Below are 25186 nucleotides of genomic sequence, written 5' to 3' on the forward strand. Positions count from 1 at the left end.
CTTATCAGATAATACAAGGATTGGCTTATGTCACTGCCAGTCTCCGCATGGTTGAAATGTTTTTTCTTGGTTTCCTTGGTAGGTAGCGTCTTCTCCGGGCAAGCACAGTCAAGCGTTTTAGGTGTGAAACGGAAGAAGTCTGGCCGTAACTACGTTGTTTGCTTGCGAGAGAAACACAGAATCAAACGTGCGTACTGTGTTTTGGAGATGGTAAGACACGTCTTAATAAATTATGCATATGATAGTACGATAATTCAGTGGTCAGGACTGTAGCGAACGACAAAACTGGTATTGTGACTTGCGTTAGATGTTCTACATCTTACGTATTAAACAGGTAGCCTTTTCAGCTCAGGTATAAAAAAAAGTGATGCCTCTCAGAAAATCGTTTTATTTGGTCCGGGTTCCTTGTCCTCAGTACATTTTTCAAACTCCGACAGTGGATGTCAAGACTTTGACATCTCTTTGATGTCACTTTGAATTTTTACAAATTGCGCTTCGCAATCTCCCCGCGCCCTGCAAATCTCAGCTAAATGGTTTTCAAATAACCAGTTATGACAGGGGATTTGTTTCGTTTTATGTGCAGAATATCACTGTTTATTGTTTGTTTTCCTGTAGCGACAATGATTTTCTTTTACGCATTGCCTTAGGCTACGAACAAATATCATATTTCACATGATGCGTGCCCAGGGCGGTTACCTGTCTGTAATGAGTCTATCCCACATTTTTATACACAACATCACATGTCCATCAGCATGTATGCGCATGAACAAAACTTGGTCACTTACTCATCATCCAGTCATCGAGGGCATCAGCTGGTCACACACCTCTCTGTAATTAACTGCGACTGTTAATCTGTCTTAATTTAGCAAGTGCGGCACATTCGTAAGGATGGTTTCTTTGTTCATAGTGTGATGCCGTGAATAACTGTCGTCTGGTTGACTGGGGTCTTCATAATTCACCAAGCCATTTATGTCTTTTTCGTGTTTTGTTTTGTTTTTTGTTTTGTTTTTTCCGTGGGTCGGTTTAATAATTTATGATGACGGTCATAGACAGGGTGGTGTCAAATCAGAAAAGGCCTATTCTCACTCTGCTGTCTCTGCCCGTTTAAACGACGCGTTTTGTTAATTGCTTTGTCACCCCGTGTGTGAAACCCTTTTCATGCAGCAGTGCGTTTATGCTTTAAAATGTTTCGTTCCTCAACATAATTCAGTTGAATGCAGAAATGAGAAAACGGCTGCCTTTTCATTCAAAGCTGATTTCGGTTTCATTCTGTTCAGCAGTCCACAACTTCTTTAAAGTTATGCTTTGCGTAATTACCTCAACCGTATAACCTTAACCAAGAGTTAACAAACGGATTTGAAAAAAAAACCCAACTGCTTTTAACATATTTTATTAGAAAATGTAAGTGCATAGATGTTTTTTCACATCATGGACGGTACAGTTATGACGTGATATGATGATTATAATGTGTTGTAACAGGGATTGTATAAACATGTTTTTAACTTGACTCGGGAAGGGCACATCATGACATGAGTTACTGCTTCTTCGCCTTTTTCTTTCCTTTGTTTTTGGGCAGCCGTAAGCACGTCTTTTTCTTTGCGGGATCCTGTTTAATCCTTGAAAATGGTAAAGTCAAAGGGTTAAAGTGTTTGAATGACACCATAGATTTTATGCTGAGTACAGCAGAAGCAGGGGTCAATCAGTTCACCCCTATTTTGAATGAGTTGCACCTTAAATCAATACGCACTACTAGTGACTGAGACAACATGTAAGAGAGAGAAGTAAAAAAAAAAAAAAATTAAGCTGTTCACTACACTGAGGCTAATGTATTACATTTAAACTGAGATTCCTCAGCTATAAAAATCTTAGCAATTCGGCCAGTCATTTAATATTGCTCTGTTTGTTCAAAAATAAATACATTTGTCCATAATCTCCTGGTTTCATTGCTCTAAATAGTTTAAAGGAGTCCCAATTCAAATAACTGTAAACGATCAGTTTTTTTTTGCTTTATTTCCCTTTAAACCAATAGGGGGCAGAGTTCTACAGATTATTTCAATTATTTATCTGAACAACACTTTTCCCAATCATAAGGAACTTGTTTGGGTAAAAAATAAATAAATAAATAAAAAATTTCTCTGGCATTAAATGAGTGCATGACTTTTAAACAGTGCTATTATGGAATATGCATTATCTTAACCATATGTATCTATATGTACTGAATGAGATACATAATAGATCATAAATAGTACGTTAATACACAGATTTATGTCAATCTCTAGAATAATGAAATGTGCACATACTGTGGACATTGATATTTGAACACACAATATATTCAAAATTTCAAACGATAGGTGGACAGGTGATGTTTACTGACCGGTTCCAGCATTTCAGCAGCCTCTGTCCCTGTTTGGAGTCTGGATTCAGGCATACCTTATTTTTCTGCCGCTCCAGTCTGACGAGACAGAGCATAAAATGAACAAAACCGGTACGCAGACTGAGACGCTTCAGGTCTCGTTCAGCTTGTTTTGTTTTCTCAGAAATGCTCACTGAGGGCACGTGAGGAATACTGGTCGCTGGAGCACAGAGGCTTTGTGACTGTACTGTGTTAACGAACAAAAGCTCATCTTAACACTTCTGTCAACACCCGTCGTCTGTTTAGTGTTACAACAGAAAGCATATTTCCTTAAACAAATGTAGTAACATATTTATATATGCTGACTGATTTAAGAGGAATGTCAGAGACCAAAGAACATAAACAGATGTCACCTTGTAATTTATCTTTGTGATATATGTTTACATTTCCTCTGTGTAAAATGATGAAATCACAGGATTGTTTTCATCAGCTCACATTCTCTCACAAAGGAAAAGAGTTCATCAGACAGAGTGAGGAAAAAACAATGAAAATATTGCTTCCACGGGTCAGGTAGCAAAAATAGATGGAAGTAGCGTGAGGCATTGAAACCTGGTTCACTTTTTCACGGTTGGTTTCAAAAAAGGCAAATTTGTGCAAGTACATCATTTAAAAGCATCGATTTCATCCTCATACTAACTTCATGGTAGCATCAAGAAAATAATAGAAAAAAAGGAAATCTAATGTATAAATGGATATAGTATTTTAAAAACATTATAACTAAGCAAAAGTGAGAGTCATCAAAAAAAAATTACTTATGCAAATGTTCTGTAATGACAGGACCGTCCTCTGTCATAAGCCCTGTGCAAAGGCATTTAAACTGATTTTCTGTCCATCTCTGTGCTTTCTCAGTCTCTCGTATTTCATCTGTTTTTCATTCTGCGGTCATTGTGTTTTGGCATTTGTTTATCTGCCTGCTCATAAGGAATCAAAGGGTGAAAGAATCTCACTGTTCCATTCAGGTCCTGGCAGGTCTCTGAGTGTGATTAACAAACATCACCGCCATCTGTCATGCTATACCTCGTATGAATTGGACTTTTCGGTTGATATCTCAGATTGTAAGACATGTCTGCACATGCAGCATTCTTCAGTATAAACCACTATAAACCACTAGTGATTATGAAATGATGACAGGATGAGTGTAATGAAAACATTGCAAAATGAAACGAAAAAAAAAGCAAACAAGCCAAAAAAAAATCCCCCTGAAACAGGTTCAGTAGTAATGTAAAGCTGATTGAAACCCTGCCCCCTGCGCACACACACACACACATGGAAAGTGTCACTTCATTTACCAAAAGCGTGGGAACTCCTGGAGGCTTAAGAGAATATGTAAAATGTAAATCCCTTTTTGTTGTTGTTGTTGTTTAATGCAGTCTCTGTATCATGCGTCGTTTCCTCGACATACCACATCACAGACATCTTCAAGTGCTTGTCAGCAGTTTTTAAATTAATGCAGGGGATAGAATGGCTTGTGCATAAATAATCTATAACTGACACGAAATTAGTGAATTACTCACATAATCTGAATATCGCTGCACAGGGGACTCCTTGGTTTGATGGTGAAATTTCTGATTTCTGTCCACTTCACAAAGTCTGCCGTCTCTATGCAGTCGCATCTGATGGACAAGGCTGCGGCTTTGTGATCTGGAAACAGACCGCCCCCGAACGTTTTAATACTCGTCTAACTCAAGCAGTCGGAGCAGTTGTAGCGATTGAGTTTAATCAGGTTTACCTGTTGTGAAGCCCAGACTGAAAAGGAAGAGGAAGAAGAGGTTCAGAGTCGGTGACAGATTGCTGAAGTCCATGTCTGAAGGCGAGCGCTGCAGAAATGCATGCGCTCTCGTGAAACGGGTTCAGTGCAGGGAATGGTAGGCAGTGCTTTGCTCCAGGCTGATCTATGTCCTTATTTCCTCCATGTCCATATTCAGCACTGACAATGTCACATGGTTTCCAGTAAAAAAGGCTCAGGTGGTTCTGAGCCGTCTTCTCAATAGCTCCTTTATGAACCCTTGCCAGGTTTCCTCCGCCTGAATATTCAGACTGGATTCCATTTATTTCCTGTAAACTGCGGGTCATTTCATACAGATAACAGTCTGAGCAAACACAATGGAACTGTTACAGTTTAACCAGGGACTCTTTAAATCTAGCTACAGAGATTTCTCTACTTCATTTCCTGTGTCTTTCTATTCCCTAATACGTGCAATGCTTTCTGCTGAAATGCACAATAATTACGCACTTACACATTTTGAAAATTTTTAATATTCGGAAACCACACGTTTTTACGGTGCTTAACTGCTGGTGCAAGAATTGCTCTCAGATGTCTCATAGTAGCCAAATAACAGGATGATATTCTTGACAAATGAAAATGATTATCTGTGTGCTGTTAAAATTGCAGATAATGTACAGGTCTTGAAAGAGTCTACTTAAAGACTGTGACTGACTGCATCAGTTTTGAAATGTATTTTATAACAGCCATAGAAATACGCTGCCCAGGGTTTTAAACACGTGCATTTATGAAAAGACACTGTCTGATCATCAGCTTATATATTTATTGGTATAACATATTGACAGTACATCTTGTAAATAAATAGCAGAGACAAACAGACAATTGTTACACTGCAGTGTAGTGTGTTTTTTCACATTCTTCAAAAATGCCCGCATTCCGGATATTCGCAAACCAAAAAGAGCAAAAATAAAACAGACAAACAAACAAACAAACAAAAAACTTGATAAAAATACCTCCCACATTTTTGTCAAAACATGTAGCATCTCTGGCAGTTGAGAAACCTGACCATGAAAAGAGTCGTAGAATAAAACTATCTTAAAAATAGGGATTCTATAATCACCCCTCTTAATCTGCTGCAGATAAGAAAGATAGTCAGCAGTCAACCTCTTCACACTGGCCTAGATACAGATATCTTTATTCAGTCTTTCTAAACCTGGCATGGAAGAATACACATGTAAAATCAACCTTATGCTGCAGCTGGCTCAGATGGAAGCATCTGTGATTATTATCTGGCGATGGCTTTGTACAGTGAGTTATGTCACATCACAGATTCTGTGAGCTCTGTGTGCCAAAAACGTCGTGGAAGTGCGTCCTCGGGGGGGGGCATGGGAGGGTCACCTCAGGCGCTGCTTCACCAGTGGCTTCGCACTGGCCCATCTTCATCCGCTCCCATTTACCCCCCCCCCCCCGTCTGTCCCATTTCTCCCAGTCAGAGACGTGGTGTGAGAAGTCACGACGTGACCTTCTTGGATTTGACCTTTTGTCTCCGTTGCCCTGTTTTCTTAGGCCTCAGCTTCCGAAGACATTCTTTTACCCTGTCAATTCCAGTTTTCTCACTCCTTCAGACAAAGTCAAAATAAAACAAATTTTAAAAAAAAATCACACAGTGCATTTTGAAGCATTACATCTTTATTTAGGCTTTCCTAGAGCTTGTTTTTACATCAACATATCCTTTTGAGACTGTAACCTGTGTTGAATTTTTATGATGAACTTTCTAATCTGAGGTAATTGTGCGAATGTTTACTTGCTGTATTGGAATAAAGCCAAAATTTGTGGCTGACCTTTGGTCCGTATGTCTAGTAAAACTGAGATGTTTTTCTTTTCTCACCTTTCCCAACAGTGGAGTAGTTTCTTGCCTTGTCTCCCATCTGGACTCAGACACGCGGTCTGATTATTCCGCTTCAGAACAACTCTAAAAAAACAGCAACAACAACAACAAAAAACAAACATCAATAAACGAACATTGAATATAATTAGACCAGTAGTTTCTAAAAAAAAAACCCAAAAAACAAAACTGTTCTCAGATCAGTGTCACAAAGCTCAGTCTGTGGGGTACTTACATTATTTCAACTTTGTCGCAGTTTGATCCTTTTGAGGAGACTATGAAGCTGGACAGGAGTGCCTTGACTCTGGAGACTGATTTAGGACACACGCATCCTCTGGGGACGTGTGTAGCTTCTGCCTTTTGGGCTGCATTGATTGAAAAAAAAAAAAAAAAAAAGCACAATAGAAAAATAAAAATCACACTTCCAGGTTCTCTAAACAATTCTAAAAATTCAGCAGAAAGTCTGAGAGATGTCGATAAAATTCATTAATCAGCTAGTCAGATACCAAAGACTACTTTGCAAGGCAAAACACATTTTGTAAACTTCCTCAAAACATCGTGAAAGATTTCTGCAGCACTCACCTGTAAAGAGGTAGATGCAGAGCAGCAGCGCTAGCAGAGAGCGGCATGTGTGAAGTGTGGAACTCATGTTGACTGTGTAGCGTGTGCTGAGCTGAACTTCCCATCGCGGCATTTAACTGCCCTGGAGGGACTTCCCAGCTCTGTCACGTCACTGCCGGGAATTTCCCAGGACTGTTGCAGGGGGCCTACTCTCCCATCCGTCAGCCCTCTCCCATTCCCAGTGCCCAACTGAAGGATGGTGTCAGAAAGTGTTCACTGCCGACACAGAAAAGAGAAAAATATGAACGTTTGGTTTCTCTGCTAACAGAGAGTCGACTAAGAGCGGAGAGTGATTCGGGATGTATCCAAACTCATATTTTAATGGTCACTCTACGCAATAGCATCTCACGAGAAATGAGTCTTAGATAAATAAGGAAGGTAATAAAATACTGGTATAAAGGAGTAAAATAAAATAAAAAAGAATAGGCATGGATGTTTAAACAATGGGACAGACGTTGAATTTGTTCCAACATGTCGGGACTAGTTTGTGCAAAGTTTCCTCCCACTGTACTGAGATCAGATCATGTGATTTCTCCTAATCCACAAGGTCTCTCGCAGGTGTCTGCTCTGTATACAAGCTGCTCAAGTTACTCTTTAACAAAAAAAAAAAGTCTGTGATCAAAACATTTACTCAAACACATTTAGTCTTTGCCATAGTACAAATATTATAGCAGTTTCCCCCTTGTTTTTAACTCTGACTCTTTTTCTCACACACTGTCTTGCAGCTGAGTCGCTCCTCTATGGTAAACACACACAATGGATCCGGTTAAAGCGTCCGTTGTGAGGTTAAACGAAGAGAAAGTTCTTTCGAGGTAAACTTTGACTTCTGCCCTCCATTCCCATTTGTAAAAAAAAAAAAAAAAAGAAAAAAAAAGAAAAGAAAGAAAAGATGTCACAATTCCAAGTAATCAATGCCTCTTCTGTCTTCTTCTTCTTCTTCTTCATCTTTGTTTTAGATCAGATATATTGTCCCTTCTTAAAACATACAACTGTTACCACGAAGGCAAAAGCTTCCAGCTCCATGTACGAGAGGTAAGCAGCCAAACTGCATGCCGAGGGACAATTAGCCCCTTTGTGTGGAGCGTTGAGTGAGTTAAGACAGCTGACGCTAGACTACATGTGTTAATGATAAGCAGCAATTAACTTGCTCTCCGTCGGGCACTGTAATGAATGCTGGTCTCTTATCTGAGCACACCTAATGATAACTGGATCAAAGGAACCGTAACTGTTTGCACGCAGTGGTTGTAAAGTGAAAGAGTGAACTTCAGTATTTCAGTAGCGGCTTCTTTACCACACCGCTGCGCAGAATATATATCAGCATAACTGCCACTGCAAAATTTTATTGCCCCTTTTAAGTTCAGCCGATGACTAACCTGTGGTTTCAATGCTATATAAAAGATATATTTATCAGTATCAATATAATTTCATATTTAATGCCATTCAATATAAGTCCTCTGTAAGACCAGCTTAACCATAGGCTACTCCATGCTTTTCCCAAGAACTGATTTATCTCCAAACAAACAAAATATCCCCAGAGCCCGGATAAGGAGAGCGATATATTTAAAGCAGGAAACCTTGCTTCAGTTTTTTTTTTTTGACTGTGTTGGTTCATGAGAGTTCAGTGGGTACGAGGGCAGGCTGAGAGTGGTTTCTGTTTCCCTCTGCTGAGGAGAATTCCCATTGACATGCAGTTTCCAAAGAGACTGAGAGAGAGAGAGAGAGAGAGAGAGAGAGAGGGAGGGAAAAAACACCGGGGCAGTGACTTCTTGTTGGACACCATACAGAACGGCCCATGTTGTCCTGACACGCTGTGTAAGGTCAAGGCTCATGCTGGGGGTGGGGGTAGGGGGTTCAGTTAGATTGACTGTTAGCAATTGGTGAACTAATTTTATCATAATAAAGCATCAGCTGGTTAGTTATTTCTCAAAGCAACTGGTTTTCCACCAGGCAGACATGACCCACAAATCAGGAGGTGACACTCATTTTAAGCTCTGTTGACTTGATGGTTAAATATTCAGAAGGATGAATCAGAGCACCGTGTTCTCACAAATCCCCAACACACACCGATAAAACAGTTACAGTTACAACGGTTCCTCCTGTTCTCTCAGAAACAGCGCGTAAGAAACTGTTAGATAACGTAACACAAAGCTCTGAGGTTAAGAAGCTAACGGCATATGAGTCAGGCAGAACCTGTTTGTCAGGTTGAAGGGTGAGGTTCATGGACCCGTGGGAACTGATAATCTGTTTTCTCAATTCACCATAATGAAAGCGCCGACAGAGGAAGACATGTGTATGTGCTCATGGCTGTATGTGTGTGTGTGTGTGTGTGTGTTTGTGTATGTGTAGTTGTGTTTGTGTATGTGTAATTGTGTGTATGTGTGTGTACCACATTTTTGCAATGTTGTGTGGATCAGTTGAACTCATCAACAAACCCCCCTGTCCTCTGCTGACACAGACTGCGTCATACAATGGTGTATTGTGTGGTGCTCCATAGGGGTAATCTACTTTGGCAATAAACGAATTCTGATTCTGATCAGGTCCCTATGATGATATAAACATCTGACAAAATTATAGTTTTATTGGGACGTTTTATGGGTCCTCACAAGTTTTTTTTTTTTTTTTCTAAAAGATGTTGTTGCGATCTGTACAACAAAAGGTGCCAGATATATCTTTGTGTGGTGTTGAGGTTAGACTTAGGGGTAGGATTAGATTCAGTTATTATTCTTTACTTATAGTAAATTTGGAGAGTTTAGAGAATTATCCAGCATGATATGAATACAAACGTGTGTATGTGTGTGTTTGTGTTTGAGTGTTTGTATGTTTATGTGTGTCTATCTTCCTGTCTGTCTGTGTGTTCATATGTATATTATGTGAATGTGTGTGTGTGTGTGTGTTTATGTGTCTGTGCATGTGTGTGTGTGTGTGTTTGTGTGTCTGTGCATGTGTGTGTGTAAGTGTGTCCAGGCATGCCTGAATCATTGTGACATGTTTGTGTATCTAAGCTTTAACAGCATGACCCTGTGTGTTTGAATTGTCCTGTGTAGCTGTGCGGTGTTACGTCTGTCCCTACACACTGCTGATAGCATTAGTACCATTATAGAAGATGTGTGTATCAGCCATGGTGGCCCACCTGGCCTGCATTCATCTAGCAGGGAGTTGGCTCACCGTGAGTCAGTCCACACAACAAGCCAAAAAAAAACCCCCCAAAAAGCCCAGTAAAACTGATATATAAAAAAAAAAAAGGGGGGGGGGCAGAATTGGAACAGAAAAGAAAACGGAAAGAGGGCGGGGTGAGATTCAGAGCAGGGTCAGCACATTGGAATGTGAAGGCTGAATGAATACATACACCCACTCCAATAAACAGCGGTGAAGTTCCAGAGAGCATTCTCCTTTCTCCACTGACTGACTGACAGTGTTCTTGTTCTTACATGTATTACGAACACTGTAAAAAATAAAAAGTCTGTGAAATTAACAGTGAAGTGCTGTAAAATCATTACATCAAAAAACACAGTAAGTAGAAAAACAATGAAGCAGTGCCTAATTTACAGTATACTTCTGTAAAATACTGAACCAAACGCAACTGTTCATTTTAAAGTAAGAATATGTTGAAAGAATCATATTTCTTTGTAGAACTTACTGGTTACTATAGTTTAAATGCAGAACAACTGTAATACAAAAAAAAAAACAAACAAACAGTACAGTACAGTTAAAATTACAACATGACAGTGTGTAATGTTTTTCATCAGGTGAATTTTTTTTTATACAGAAAGAAACCATATTACATTTTTCAAATTCATATGTTACACTTTACAGATAAGAATATGTACAAATAGGCCTAGAACAAAATTATCTTAATATGAAAGGTTTAGAAAAACAGGTAATGTGTCTGTTTAGAATTGAGTAGGCCTATATTTAACAGTGTGTCAGTGGGCTAACACTATAACAGTAGTAGTGTAACCTGTGTTGTGTAGACAAGCACAGTACCACACCGGACTCAAACTCACTCCCCGACACCTGGAGGAACATGCTAGTGACGGAAGCTAGCACCCAAGGGTTTTAGCCTCCTTGCTAGCATGCCCGCCTCCCGCGTCCGAAGTTGCGAGTTTGAGTTCGGTGCAGGACTGACACACCTGATTCCACTGATCAGTCAATCACCAAGCCTCTTGACTAGCTCATTTCACTGTGATAATGAAGAGTTAAAACACAGAGGTGCAGGACAGGGGGTCCTCAGGACTGAAGTTGAGAACCCCTGGTCTACACAACCCAGGTTACACTTGCACTTTCCTATTTAAAGCCTGTTGGATTTGCCAGGTTAAATGGTAATTTTTGGTAAATTACAACAGTTTTAAACTGTAAAATTTACAGGTTGTTTTGTAAAGTCGTTTGCATTTTTGCTGTATTTTTTACAGAGTTATTCTGGCAACCACAGCTGGCAGTTTGTTTTTTTTTTTTTTTTTTCATAAAAACAATTTTTTGTTTTTGTTTTTTTACAGTGAATTACATCATTCCCACTGGTCTGTATGCCTCTATGCACAGCTTCCTGCTACCCATTACATTATTAGAAAATGTGTTTAATGAATGAATTGGAATACGTCCATATAATATAATCGATTTATGTGATTAGTTAAGGACATGGAGCTGATTTCTATGCAATGTGTATTTCATTCAGTTCATGTTTCAAGAGGCCTTGGACAGGATATGTGTTTTGTAAAATGTTCAAATTTGATTGGTCATGTTATAAAGCAGGGTTATATCAGTTCAGAGTTTAAGATGTTAAATGTGAAATTTCTAACTACACACTCATCTATTACACCTTATATTCACGTATAACAATTTGGCATTCATGACTACTTATGTTATTTACATTTGTGTGTGTGTGTGTGTGTGTGTGTGTGTGACAAAGAGAGAGAGAGAGAGAGAGAGAGAGAATGGCCAGCTTCCTGTACACCTGATTACTTAACTGGATAGATTTATAACTGAGGATTGAGTCTATGCCAGTTCTCACTGTTCACCGCCTTAGCACTCAAATGTCAAATGATTAAGCCATTAGTCAAAACTTTCTTTGTGAGGAGCCAGGATATGAGGTCAAATCTGTTGTTACAATTTAAAGATATTATCTCAAGCATTCAGCTTGGTTTGATCTCAGACCTGTTCTTAATCCTCATAAAATCCGCCTACAAGGTTACAGTCTAGTAAAACAGATTGTTTTTATTCTTCCACTGTCTCTCACAAACTGATGATAATACTCCTCATCCCAGCTGTTAGCTCTCTGTATCACACAGTTCTGTCATAGCCGTCTCTGTGTATTCAGCAGGGATTTAGATCTGAACTATTTCTGGTTGTGTAATTGGAGTCACTTTCACCATGTGATTAAGTTTTCCTCAGTTTGTCTGACCCACACTCTCCCCTAGTCAGTCCCAATTACACCCACTGATATAGGTATACTACTGACTGTAAAAGCTTATGCAAGTGGCTATTCATATGAAAGAATCTATAACACCGCCCACACACATAAATCAGTCATCTACAATATAAACAAAGAGACGTTTGTTGTATACGAAGATTTATGACAAGAACTGAGGACAAACTATTGAGAGTGGAAACTATAACATGAGGATAGTAACGTTTTTCTTTTGGTATCTTTCAGCAACAACAGCAAATAAAAAGTGTCCTTTTTTTCAAAATAGCCACTTTTCATAACTTTAAGTTAAATCAAGGGTTTAAATAGTTCATCTACCCGCATATTAATCTGTAAATCTGCTCCACCGAATCCAAGCGAACACATTTAAAGGAAATAAAACACAGAAACCGTAATGGTAGCCTTCTCTTATTAATGGTGGATCGTGTCTAGTATCACCACCATAATTACTGAGCAAGCACTAGACACCCTTTAGACCCTACTGAACTGCTTAACATAACTCCACAGACGGGGAAATTTTTACTGCTTCATGTTAAGAAACTTCACGCTCCAAATCCATGTCTGCTAGAATCTGCACTTATGCCAATCTGCACTTAAATCAATGGGCTGTTTAAACAGTTCGTAAGTGGTTCCATAAATGTTTATGTAAATGGTGAAATTTATAGCTTAAGCACATTTATCAATAGCTGTTTATTCATTTTTGAGTGAATGAATGAATTATGTACTGACAACAAAATGTGGAAAACGTTAATTTAGTGAAAAATTTCTGTCAGCGCTGTGATTATGTGACATTTAGAAATGGCTTATGGTTCAGATTTTTTCGCTTAGTGCAGAAGATTTGGTGCCTTGAGGGAAGATACTTTAACCTCTCCAAAATCTTGGAATTCCAGGCCTTACATGGAACTCTCGGACATTTAGAAGATTATTTTGGGGGAGGCGGGGTGGTCTTTTTTATGAAGATGCAGTTTGTACTATTCACCAGCAGAGGGCACCAAGCACCAAAGTGTTTCTGTCTAATCATTAAAAGTGATATGGTCAGTAAAAACGTGTTAGAGAGCTGCCTGCCTTAAGGCCTACATTGAATTGTTTGTAAGAACTGAGATTTCAATCATTCATAGTCCTTAGATCTCATTCCATGTGTCTAATAAAAGAAAAGGTCACAGCTGTGTTATTCTAAAATGTTAATAGCAATGTCATATTAACTGGACTATTTCATCTGGCTAATAACAGCCAAAATAAAGGCACACCCAGTCATAAGTGGCCTGAGTGGGGCCCTGGGCCAGCACCAGATAGCCAAAACAGTGTCAGTGTGCTGTGACCCAGATTCTACAAACGTCTGCAAAAGCCACTGGAGTTGCAGTTGGAGTTGCAGGAGCTGTATGAAAACCTCCATACACAGGTTTTTCGTCGATGGTATTGAAAATCACTCCACTGGGCTGCTTTAGAATGCGCCGTAAGTGTTAAACTGGGTTTTTCACCTGGTGACAGTGACAGTGGCATCACGTGCTTGGCATCAATTTCACACTGTTCAAACCATTCAGGGACAGCACCTGTGCCCTCCAGATGGCATCATCGACTAGGTTTACCACTGCCTGTGTGCTCCACTCTGCTTTATGCACAAACACACGTTTTTGGTTAGTGTAGCAAGAGGTTTGTGCAAAGGAGGTCATCTGTGGTACTCTTCACGGTGAAGCTCCGGACAAACGTCTCTCTGTGAAACTGCCTGGTCATGCCGTAGACTGATGTTTCCAGTCACCTGACGTACCGTTGTGCTTCTTTCGTGTGTTGTATGTCTTATATGTCAAACTAATGCGCGGACGTCACGGGAGTAACCTCACCTGACTTAAGGTGACCCCAGCTGATGATGTCATCCCCTCGGAATTCCCTCCCGCTTTCACCTTAGTCACTGTTCTCTGTGAAACATTAGACACTGGCATAGACTTCGTCTCCGAAGCTCCTGATAAACAGGCTCCAACAACCACCCCGCAGGTCGCTTGTCTTTCTCTGGCCACGGTAGGCAAGATTATGGCTAACTGGGCCTGACGAGCATTTCCATAGAGGCCCCTGAGCGTCAGAAGATGATAACTGCTTAACTGACAGGTGCGAGTTCTTCGGCTCTCGGTCTCTCGTTGATTTAAGCGTTCCCTTTATTTTGGTATACGTAGACAATGTGCAGGTTGAAACAACGTTGGGAGACAGTGGTTCCTGTGCCCTGTTTTGCCTCCCAGCAAAGCTCTGTAAGCCGTATTCATTCTGGTGGCCTGTCATTGTATAGCCAGTAAGTCTCTGATTATATATATCATGTCTTATGGTTTTGCTTTTATAAAGACAACATTATGAGTTTGCCCCCTGGAACTATTTTACCCGTTAATGGACAACTGTGTGTGTGTGTGTGTGTGTGTGTGTGTGTGTCTTTTTATCTTATGCCACATAAAAGTCTAATGAAATCTCTTAAAAGAACTGTCAATAATTTGAGGCCTGAAAATAATGTGGTTACAAAACCGATAAAGTGTGAATGCTCTTTTACGAGACAACTGAAAGAGTAATAACCCACACATGGTCACTCTTAAGATGCACTCATAATGCTAGTATTAGAGGTTTTACTCATGTATAATACTTTGCAAGAACTGTGTCTCCTTTTCACTGTTAATATTTGCTGTTAATTTTCAGCTGTAAAATTTTCATTAATGACTTAATGTACTGAAACAATGCTAGTACCTCATATTGTCAAGCTATGTGCAGTTACAATGCATTACTGTTATTAGACTGTTTAACATCAATGTTGGAAATAAGATGTTATATTTTTTGCTACAAGTGCCGTAACGACCATTTTTAGTTGTCATTAGATGTTCAAAAAATAGAGCAAAGGGTTTTATCATTTGCTATTTTATTACAAAATCTCAGAGAACAATAAAAATAAAAAATCACACATCATACACAAAATTTCTTCAAAGTGTAAACATGAGATTTGCAGACTGGGACCAGTGTCCATGGATTAATAAATTAAGTGTTTGAGTTCCTGCTTCTCCTCTTCTTCCTCCTGGCATATAATTACTCCCATCTGGACAAATCACCAGGTAAACCTCATTTGGCCTTTATCAAGGTGTCTGTGTCCGTGTCCATGTCTGTTCCCGTTAGATCAGTCTCAAAGACGCTGGCACGCTCTCCGAGTTACACAAATCCTCGCAGCGTGTCAGCATTTGGGTCTGCGCAAACAGCCAGTCCACTGGATCTTTAGTACCGTAGTCCCTCTGGCCGCTGAAGTTTAGCGTGGCGTCGTTCGAGCTCAGAGAGGCCGTGCGGGGTCTGAAGAGTCTGGAGGAGGACCGTGGTGTGGAGGAGGAGGAGGAGGTGGAATGTTTGGCCAGGGCTTTGGAGAGGAGGCGAGGCCTCTGAGTCCTTGTCACCCTGACGGGGCGGCAGCACGGCTGCGCTAGCTCCTTGATGGAGTTGATGTATTCCTCCAGAGACTGAGAGGGGTGTGTGGAACATCCAAGCTGAGGTGTATCCTCGTGCGTCTCTGTTATCGTGGGCAAAGGAGCCACGAACAGGAGTAATCTTCTAGGTCTCATACTGGAGACAGTTTTTAAACTGTAACGAGAAATGAACTCTTTTAGCATCTAACGTCAGCTGTTACACTTCTGTATGCACTGGGCAGAAGTTTGACAGTTCATCATCTAAGCATTCCTGCCAAATATATCAATTTATTCATAATTCTTTGCAAATACATCGTTATTTACACCCCCCAAAATTTCTTGAAATCAAATTATAACTCACCTTTGCTGAATGGTCATTTGTGTGGCTTGAAACAGTTGACGCGTAGCAGTCGTAATGGCACCGAATGCTGTTTGTTATCCCTTTAGACGAGGAGCCGCTGTGTTTCTCTGCTCGGCACAAGTAGCGTTTGATCTGGATGGTAGAGGAGGTCGCAGGGGCTTTTATACCGCTACTGCCTACCCGGGCTGTAAGCCAAGGCTAACGATGCTAAATATATCTTAGCGCTGACCTCGCTGGTTGCGGAGGAAGTGTGTGTGTGCTGGGCTGAGAGTGCGGAGGAAGCTGTGGTGTGGCAGTTGACCATGGCTCGCCGCTGCAGCTGCCCTCACTGTTTACATTTCTCTAACAATGAGGTCCTGGGAGCACAAGGTCCTCCGCCTAGCTGACACTTGAACAATGCTAGGGAATATTCGTGAAGCTGCTCTCTGCGGTGCTGACAGCACTGGTATCGATTCCTTACTTTTCTAAATCGCAGAGCACATTCCTTGAGAGAATGACAGCTGAAGAACCATTTGAAACGGCCTTCCCTCACAAATGATTGTTCTTAACACAAAAATATGTTTTTTTTTTTTATTTGTTTGTTAGTTATTTGTAAATTGTTTATTTGAGTAGGATACATAAATGCAAGTGACAAAACCAATTTTTAAAAAAAAATGCTGTATAACCTTCACAAGAGTTATTAGCTGTTAATAATTTATGAATTATCTGTAAGTTCTTTATTTAAGCAGGCTACATGAATGCAAGCAGCAAAACTTTTTTTTTTTTTTTTAATAGACACGGTATAAGATAAGATGCTATGCAAAAAATGCTATGATAGTTAATGCCCATAGCAAAGAGGACAAGTTTCTTTCCAGACAGTTTTTAAGTGGGATCTTAAGTTAAGCTTGAGAACTTATATTCTTATATTTGTCATATTCTCCATGAAAGTAAAAATCTCTCTGAGTCTGAATCTGAATATCCAGATATATTTCAGCTGCACAGATGACTTGCTCTGTAACTGAGTTAATTTGCATGAACATGAGCGAGGAAAAGGATTTGTACAACGATTTGGCGAAGTGCTTAGGAATGAGAGTCGGAGAATCACAAAAATAAGAGTTATGTAAAAACTTGGTTTGACAAACCTAAACTCTACGCCATGGTTTCAAATGACCTTACATGACTGACAGATGGTAATTTAAGTAGGCCCAGTAATCAGAGGAATGGTCACTTGGTGGCTGAATCAATATTTGCACTACTGTTGCCACTGTAGAAAATATTTCAGCCAATTAAGGGAAAGCTGTCTTGAATCATTTGAGTTTTATTACCTTTTTTTTATTCTAATCAGTCTGGATGAAAAGTGCAAAGGTGATTAGAACACTGAGAGATTCAGAACAAGGTTCAGAACAATAAGGTCTGTTACTCTTCTATTTTTAGTAGAGTAACAGTTCCAGACCTCAACGATTAATCTCTCTCTCTCTCTCTCTCTCTCTCTCTCCTTTTCTTCTGGGCCTGTGAACATGCAGTGCTTACACTACCCTGTGTCTGGGAACGGAAGAGACTGCTCCAGCACGTTGATTTAGTTCTTGATAGGATTAGGCCTCTGCCTGAACACAGTCCTCTCTCTGAAGTTGAGTGTGTACAGTCTTTGAGCATTAGTAGAGTGGCTGTACCTTGCCTTCCCGCTGACCCTTTACCCACTGTTTAATTCGAGAAGTGACAAGCAGAACCCTCTGAAACTATGTGATGGTGAACACACACACATCCAGTCAAGACACTGCCGGAGACCAGTATAAAGAGCTAATAGGAATAATATGGACTAAGCGTAAAGAATACTGTACAATAATACCGATTGTATATGATGAGTTCCTTGTCTTCACTTCATATCAAGTAATGTATATGATGGTACACACAGAACCAATGCCTGACATAACTGATGTAATGTCTTTTTTTTCTGTCTCACAGTATAACAATGTAAAATGGCACGAGTGCTAAAAGTTCAGTTACGGGGGAATGTTTGATAAAAGAAAATGAAACTGTCAGGGAGTCTTTTCTAGATGAAGAGTCTTGTGCTGTGTATTCATGTGCATTAGACTGTACTATGACTCCTCTTTGACTACGCGTTCGTCAGTTACTCAAAATGGAAAGTGTACGTGACTTAACACTGCATTATGGGTGACACGCTGTAACTCTAAACACACAATCCCAGACGTGACCTCAGGTGGGAGAGCTTAAGGCGACACCACCCAATTCTTTCCATCTCTCCCCCGTCTCAGAAAGCAAGGCTGGGAAGACCTCTGACTGCTTTCAAGCACGTAGACTTGAAACGGAGCTGAGGTGGACTCCAGCCAGCAGGATTTCCTTCGCCTGATATAAGAATTAATGATTATTATTATTATGATTATTTCTCGTGTGGCCGCAGGAAGAGGGCGAGCTGATCGTGGAAGGTTTACTCAGCATCTCCTGGGGCCTGAGGAGACCAATCAGGCTTCAGATGCAGGATGACAATGAGCGGTTCCACTACGCCTGTGCGGGCGTGCACAGAGCAGATGGCCCAGGGTTCAATAGGTGGGTTCGAAAACGTGAGTCCTACCGCACCACACCCATCTGTGGCTGACCGCTTTTCCCCGCCATCATCTGTTTCTCTCATCATTTTCACTCAGAGTTTTAAAGAATGTGGACATATTTTTTTGTAATTAATGTCAGCGTTTTTTTTTTATATTAACGGGGCAGTGAAGGCATTCACTTTGTCACTCTAAAAGTGTATAAACTATGAAAGCTGTCTTTTGTTATATAGAATTATATTCATAGGTATAAGTAGTCCATCTATTTATTTGTTTATTTGTTAGTTTGTTTTTATCTCTATTTATATTTATTTTTAATGTGATATTTGGGGTTCCTGACATCTAATTACATTGTGGTTTCTGTACTGACTATACACTATAAGAGTAGTTTTAGAATACAGTCAGTCTAAACGAACGTTTAGGACCTGTCTTTCTTGGGCGTGGGGGCGTGTCTGTTTTACCCTAACCCCCCCCCCCCCCGGTCAGTAGGAGTGTCATATTTCATCTGCAGATGTTGAGGGAAAAGGAGAAGGTGTATTTGTTGTTTTTGTACAGTCCCTCCTAAAGGAAACTGCTGGTCATCAGGCCAGTGACTGCACAGCTGCAACATGCTGTCCCTCACGTGGCGCCACCTCCTCAGTGGAAATAATTAAGCTGATTTAAACATCACATCCAAGGCTGCGGTGACCTTTATATGACACGGAGAGCCATCGCTAAGACAACAGACACGAGACAGGCACTGACTGGTCCTGTACAGTTTTAAAAAGAAGAGTAGAGAAGAGTGTATCATTTATTAAGCAAAAAATAAGCCCTGAATATATTGCTTTACATTCTAAGCGTGTATAACATGAGAATAGTTTTTTTTGTTTGTATGTTTGTTTGTTTGTTTGTTCTCCAAACACAGAATTAATATGTAGAACTTTTTTTCTGTCTTCTTAAGAATATTTTCAGGGTAAGTGATGACATTCAGAGATCTTTCAACCTAATTTGCAGAGAGAATTTATATTTGTCTTTCAGGTTATTTAATGATGCATTCATGTACACAACATTATTGCTTTTCAGAAAATAGATAATGGATATAATTGAAAACAGATCGTGTTATTAGCTATGCAATATGGTTTACCCTTAACTGACTTTTTTCTTTCGGTCACAGACAAAGAATTCTTTAATGAAAACTTAAAAATTAAATTTAGTCCAGGGTGGTCTGAATCTTCGTCCAGGAAGCTCCAGCTTTAATCGACATGTTCCACCTCAGCGTGTTACAGTACTCTAGCTGTTTCTGAATGTTTAAGCTGAGGTTTCATCATTAAACAGGAATGAAGAAAGCCCTCAGAGTCTCCCAAAGCAGTCCTCTCTGGAGTCTAACAACAACATCCCTAACAAAATTACAGTCCCATCTTTAACCAGTAAGTACTGAACATCACTCTACCCACTAAATCCTCAATTTTGCTTTAACTGCCAAGTAATGATCATCACTGTAACCAGTAAGTACTGAATCTCACTTTCACTCACAGTTGTGGTTCATGTTCAACAAACCATGTCAGCTCTTCTGGACATAAAGACCACTCCCCTCTTGTTGTGCATTAATTATGTTTAGTTTAGATTAGTTTATTCTTAACACATTTGTATATAGACCAAATGTGTGATTTGTACATGAGGATATTTAGAGGAGTCTTGTTAGATTTGAATTATAACAACTCCCATGCTTAACATGCCAACACTCTGGGGGACTGGTCAGCTAAAACCATAATCTGTCAACTATTAATCTGATTAGAAAGATGTGGATTATGGTATTAGAGAATGGGCTGCCTTTTTGCAGAGACTGTCAGAAAGAGAAGATATTGTTCTCATGTACAACAGTCAGTCTATCAAACTTGTGACCTTCTGCCTTAATCATAAGTAGAGTAGATTCTGTAGGTATCCTGGACAGAGTACACAGTCAGTTTACAAAGCTACTTGTAATAAAACGTTTTCTTATGTGTTTTTGCAAGAAAGCAGAACATTTCATTATCTGTATCCTTCTCCTTTAAGGCCAGCTCAGAGGCCGTAGCACTTACACAATATAAAAACAAATGTGTCATCAGTTTCACAGACAAAGAGTTACTTTGAGGGTAACGAGATTAACAATCGTTAAGATAAAGCCGTTGACCTGGGTTCCGCCCCGAGATCCATTGCCAACTGCATTAATCCAAACGGGCCTGTGATAACCCAGTTGCACTTGAGAACATTATGTAATAATATTGAGCAATGTGATAAGGTTAGATTTTTTCCTCAGCCAAAAAAGTAAATGATCTGAAGGTATGAGAGGCTGCAGGTAAATTCATCATCATGCAACAGCACTTAAAAATGTGTTGTCGCTTATGGCAGGTTGAAGTGTAAGTCCACAGCCCAGTGTCTGAGATGTATGGGAGATAGTACTTCTGATTTTCTGCAGCGTTTAGGCTTACTTTCAGCGCCGCTGAAGTGTGTTGTAATCTTTCTCTCGCCACCCTGTCACCCATCCCCAAAAACAGCTTTGGACCTGAACGCTTTCGAGGAAGAGACCCCGCAGTTGCTCAGGACCAGGAGCGATGCCAGTTTCATGAACATTCAGAGGAGATCGAAACTCCGCAGCTCGGGCGAGCTGCAGCGGATCAGAAGACACCGCTTCTCCATTAACGGCCATTTCTACAACCACAAGGTAAAGAGGACCAACACATATTTTCACGTGAAAATTTCATTTTCAAATTCTTTTTTTTTTTTTAAACCTTTTTTCAAGCTGTTACCACAATCCATATAAATCAGAAACTCGCGCCTGGAGTAGAGCCACACGAGTGGTGTTTTAAACAGTTATCTTTATAATGGCACCGCTCGACGAAAAGACAGAGAGGTTTGCAGCTCGCTGTGCGCCCGCTAATTGCCAGAGCGGCATGTAAAGGAGGAAGCGTCTGTTCTCCGAGTGTTTATCTTGTGGGTCGAGGCGTCCTGAGATGGATGCAGGTGTGGAGAGGCTGTTCTTTCCTGTGCAGGCGTTCCCTTGGCACCGCTGTGCGTTTCACAAGCGTCTGTCACCTGCTCCTCTCATGAAAACGGCCCTCGGGGGTTAGGACTTGGCCGGGCCGCAGAGGTCTTTCTGCAGATGCAGAGAAAGTGCAAAGGGAAACAGAATTAGGAACGGACGCTCGGAGAGGCTCTAAGCTGATTTGAGTAGATAAACAAATGTGAGGGGAAATTAATGTTACTGATTACACGCATTTTTCAACCCCAGCCCCTTTCACAATGAAATGGGGAAAGTAGGCCAATGCTTGATTTCCATCTCCTCAAGGGTCCCATGACTTATTGGCTTTAACTCTCAGTAAGTGTGTCTTTAGACAATAGGCCATTTACTAATAGCAGGTGATGGGGTTGATTTTGACGTTATAATATGAGGGTGATTACAGCAGTCGTCTATTGATATACATATTCAGGTGATTTATGAACATGCCACCGATGGAGCTCCATTTAATAAAATTATAATAATCTATTTAAGTTAATGCTTGGTCTGTCTCGTTCCGTGCTTGGCTTGCTAAATGATTGCGTGAAGGAAACTCTCAGTGACGGAATCAAGATTTGTTTTTATATATATATATTTATTAATTTGTTTTCACAGACCTCAGTGTTTACCCCAGCGTATGGATCTGTCACTAATGTTCGCGTCAACAGCGCCATGACAACTCTCCAGGTCCTCAGTCTGCTCCTCAACAAATTCCGAGTGAGTAACGCTTTGCTTTTTTGAACTTGAACATCGTTATTTTTAAGTGCTCTGAAATATTGCAGATTTTTCTGTAGGTGGAGAACAAGGCAGATGAATTTGCTCTCTACTTGGTCCATGAATCAGGAGGTATTTTTATTTATTTATTTATTTCATTTATTAAATGATTTTTATTTGTTTGTGATGTGCTGTTTTGTCTTAAATAAAGGTTATTCTGGACATATGTATGTGTATTTTAGCAAAATGTGCTTTATTTCTTTTTTTTTTTCTCTCTTTTCTTTTTTTTTTCACAGAGAGGACAAAGCTGAAAGACACAGAATATCCTTTGGTAACTCGAGTGTTGCATGGCCCTTGTGAAAAAATTGCCAAACTATTTATCATGGAAACAGATTTAGGTGAAGAAGTGACATACGATGTAAGTGTCTGCATTTAAAAAATATAAACAAATAAAATACTTAAATAAAAATAAAAAAACACTACTCAACTCTTCATAGCCTAGACAGGTTACCGGCTGTTTACCAAACACAGGATAAATAAGATAATGTCAAGGTTATAATTGTCCGGTCTAATTTTAGGAACCTGTCGGACAGTTTCCTGTTTAGTGTTCTAAACAATGGCTCTGTTTTCTAATTTTGTTTTGGCTCTGTTTATAATCAGAATGCTGTCGCAGGAAAACAAGAATGCGATGCTTTTAATACCGTATCTGTCATAACATCCATCTTGAAAATGAAGATCTTGTTCCAGAACACTGAACTGCCTGGCATCTGCCTGTCTTTGCAGGTTGCTCAATACATTAAGTTTGAGATGCCAGTTTTGGATAGCTTTGTGCAAAAACTGAAAGAAGAGGAGGAGAGAGAGATCTTAAAACTGACAAAAAAGTGAGTCATGCCATCAAAAAGGGTTTTTTGTTTGCGTGTTTGTTTGTTTGTTTGTTGTTGTTGTTTTTTTTTTTAGTGTTTAATAGATGTATCCTCATATGACTCCTGCAAAAAGAAGCTCTAAATAATAGTATTTCATCTGCACAGCCTCAGGACATAATAAACATTTCCCACTGTGATTAATGAAAAAACTCAAACTAAAAAAAGGGAACCATTGTGGATTTTGCTTGGATTTCGTCTTGGTTGACCTTAACCTGATGTGACTTTTGTTTTTTCCTTCTTAAAGATACAGTGCACTGAAGTCTATGATAACACAGCAGCTGGAGAGCATGGCTGTGAGAACAGATCAGATATGAAAGGAAGTACCCCCAGCTCAAAGGAAGAGCTACGATATTAGCCCGCTGTGCCGTGTTTGTAAATAATGAATGTTTAAGTGTTTTATAGAGCTATCGAAAAAGAAGTATGTTGACATAATGGCAATAATATGTGCGTTAAATCTAGTAAATCTATCACTACGTAAATATGATTTCACCCGTAGTTCTCAGGAATGAAACACTGAGTGAGCACTTATCATTTTAACTGTGACTTTTACACGTATAGCACTTCAGCTGTTCACAGAATGCCATTACACGTTTTATTGTTTGACTATTTGAATATTTTGATATGTACCGATATTAAAATGTCTTTTTCTAAAGAAAATAAAGACTTTTCTACATCTCGAAAAAAAAAGTGTTTGCAATTTCTGAAACATCTTTGTGTCATTTGTTTGTTTGTTTGTTTGTTTTTAAATGAGGTGACAGGTGGAACTGTCTACAGTCAACAGTTCAGCTTGCCTGGGCTTACAGGCGATTTTACAGTTACTGACACGTGGATTTAAACCACTATCACATTCAAGAGGAAAACAACACAGCAGGAAAGAGGAGCCCCCCCCCCCCCAAAAAAAAATCATCCTTACCATTAATACTATAAACTGTAAAATTGACAATTTACAATTTAGTTATTTGGCAGACGCTTTTTACCAAAGCGACTTACAATTGGTGCATCAGTCGGATTTCTAATACCTTCAACAGAGAGACACACACACATTCCTAGCAAAATAAATTCCCAAAAATTTCCTCAAATTATGTTTCCTTTCATTTTATTTTCGTAATACACACGAATATGTCTACTTTTTATGCTGGTCTTACATCCCATAACTTTCATTATCCCAGAAATTCACTATCTCAAATCATTGTTCAGATTGTTTTGTTTTGACCACGTACTATTTCCTGCATTTTCACAATGAGGCTCACATGGTGTGTCATTGTTGTGTGGGTGACCATTGCTTTGAGCCAGTTCCCACGAGCTATTCGCGGCGTGTTTTGCTGAGAGTAAGACATGAAATTAGTGCCTGAGGGGCTGACTGCCAGTCTTACACAATAGGAGGTCTCCTGAGAAAAAAAAAAAAGTGGCAGTATGCAAGGTGGTTCCATTTTCCCAGAGAAATACCCCTGTAAAGAAAACGCATACCTCAGTTGTTTACGCTCTCGCCACCGCAAGACCAGGCAAATCTTTCGTTTCATTTTTGTTTTTGTTTTTTCACGTTTACAAGATCATTTGTAACCATTTGCCTCACCACAAATATTCTTACTGTCCTAAATTATTTTTTAAGGGCATTAATTTTCAGATTATAATTTCTAAACTAACCTGTTTGTTCGGTATATCAGTTTCGGCCCTGACTAGAATGCACCATGTGTTAATATTCAGTAGTGTGAGAAAATGACATTTGAGTCTAAGCGTAAAAGCTTTGTTAAAGCTAAAGTCAGCTAAGCTGCCTTTCAGTTATTTTGGCCACGGTCAGCTGAAAGCACATTGCAAATTATTAGACAGTTTTTATAAAAACAGAGATATAATATTATTTTTAGTACAGTTAAACAAATGTAAATAAACAGTTACCACTGCTACTGTCGCTTTGGTTTAAAAGCGTCTGCGAATACCAAATTGTAAATTGTATTGGAACTACCCTTTTTTTGGCTAGTTGGCCTTAGGAAGGAAGAAATCCACTATCCTTAAACTCTTTAAAGTCTTTTACACAACAGAACACTTTCGATGCAAAATTATACAGCTGAAAATGTCTATTGCGATGCTACGAATAGTAACAAGAATTAGGCACCTAATTTATTCTATCTCTGATGATGGCAGCGATGACTATGGTTGTTGT

At 39.6% G+C, this 25186-nt stretch overlaps 3 protein-coding genes across 3 annotated transcripts; 1 reads left to right on the plus strand and 2 right to left on the minus strand.

Annotated features, from left to right (window-relative positions):
* Positions 1–4949: 4949 nt before the first annotated feature.
* Positions 4950–6772, minus strand: cxcl-c13b (CXC chemokine 13b). The gene is made up of 4 exons (XM_030771655.1): positions 6604–6772; positions 6257–6386; positions 6025–6108; positions 4950–5755 (listed from the first exon to the last, which is right to left on the minus strand). Exons 1-4 carry the CDS (start codon positions 6713–6715, stop codon positions 5647–5649), a joined length of 435 nt encoding a protein of 144 aa, XP_030627515.1. The 5' UTR covers positions 6716–6772; the 3' UTR covers positions 4950–5646.
* A 617-nt stretch (positions 6773–7389) lies between these two features.
* Positions 7390–23586, plus strand: rassf4a (Ras association domain family member 4a). Its single transcript, XM_030771333.1, has 10 exons — positions 7390–7454; positions 7599–7674; positions 18237–18382; positions 19693–19784; positions 20892–21058; positions 22007–22108; positions 22186–22237; positions 22402–22523; positions 22889–22986; positions 23273–23586. The coding sequence occupies exons 1-10, from the start codon at positions 7399–7401 to the stop codon at positions 23340–23342; spliced, it is 981 nt and encodes a 326-aa protein (XP_030627193.1). The 5' UTR covers positions 7390–7398; the 3' UTR covers positions 23343–23586.
* si:ch73-6k14.2 (protein DEPP) lies at positions 14962–15940 on the minus strand. Its single transcript, XM_030771334.1, has 2 exons — positions 15839–15940; positions 14962–15652 (listed from the first exon to the last, which is right to left on the minus strand). The coding sequence occupies exons 1-2, from the start codon at positions 15853–15855 to the stop codon at positions 15196–15198; spliced, it is 474 nt and encodes a 157-aa protein (XP_030627194.1). The 5' UTR covers positions 15856–15940; the 3' UTR covers positions 14962–15195.
* Positions 23587–25186: the final 1600 nt, after the last annotated feature.

Source organism: Chanos chanos, chromosome 4 (assembly GCF_902362185.1).
Source record: "Chanos chanos chromosome 4, fChaCha1.1, whole genome shotgun sequence".
NCBI lineage: Eukaryota > Metazoa > Chordata > Actinopteri > Gonorynchiformes > Chanidae > Chanos > Chanos chanos.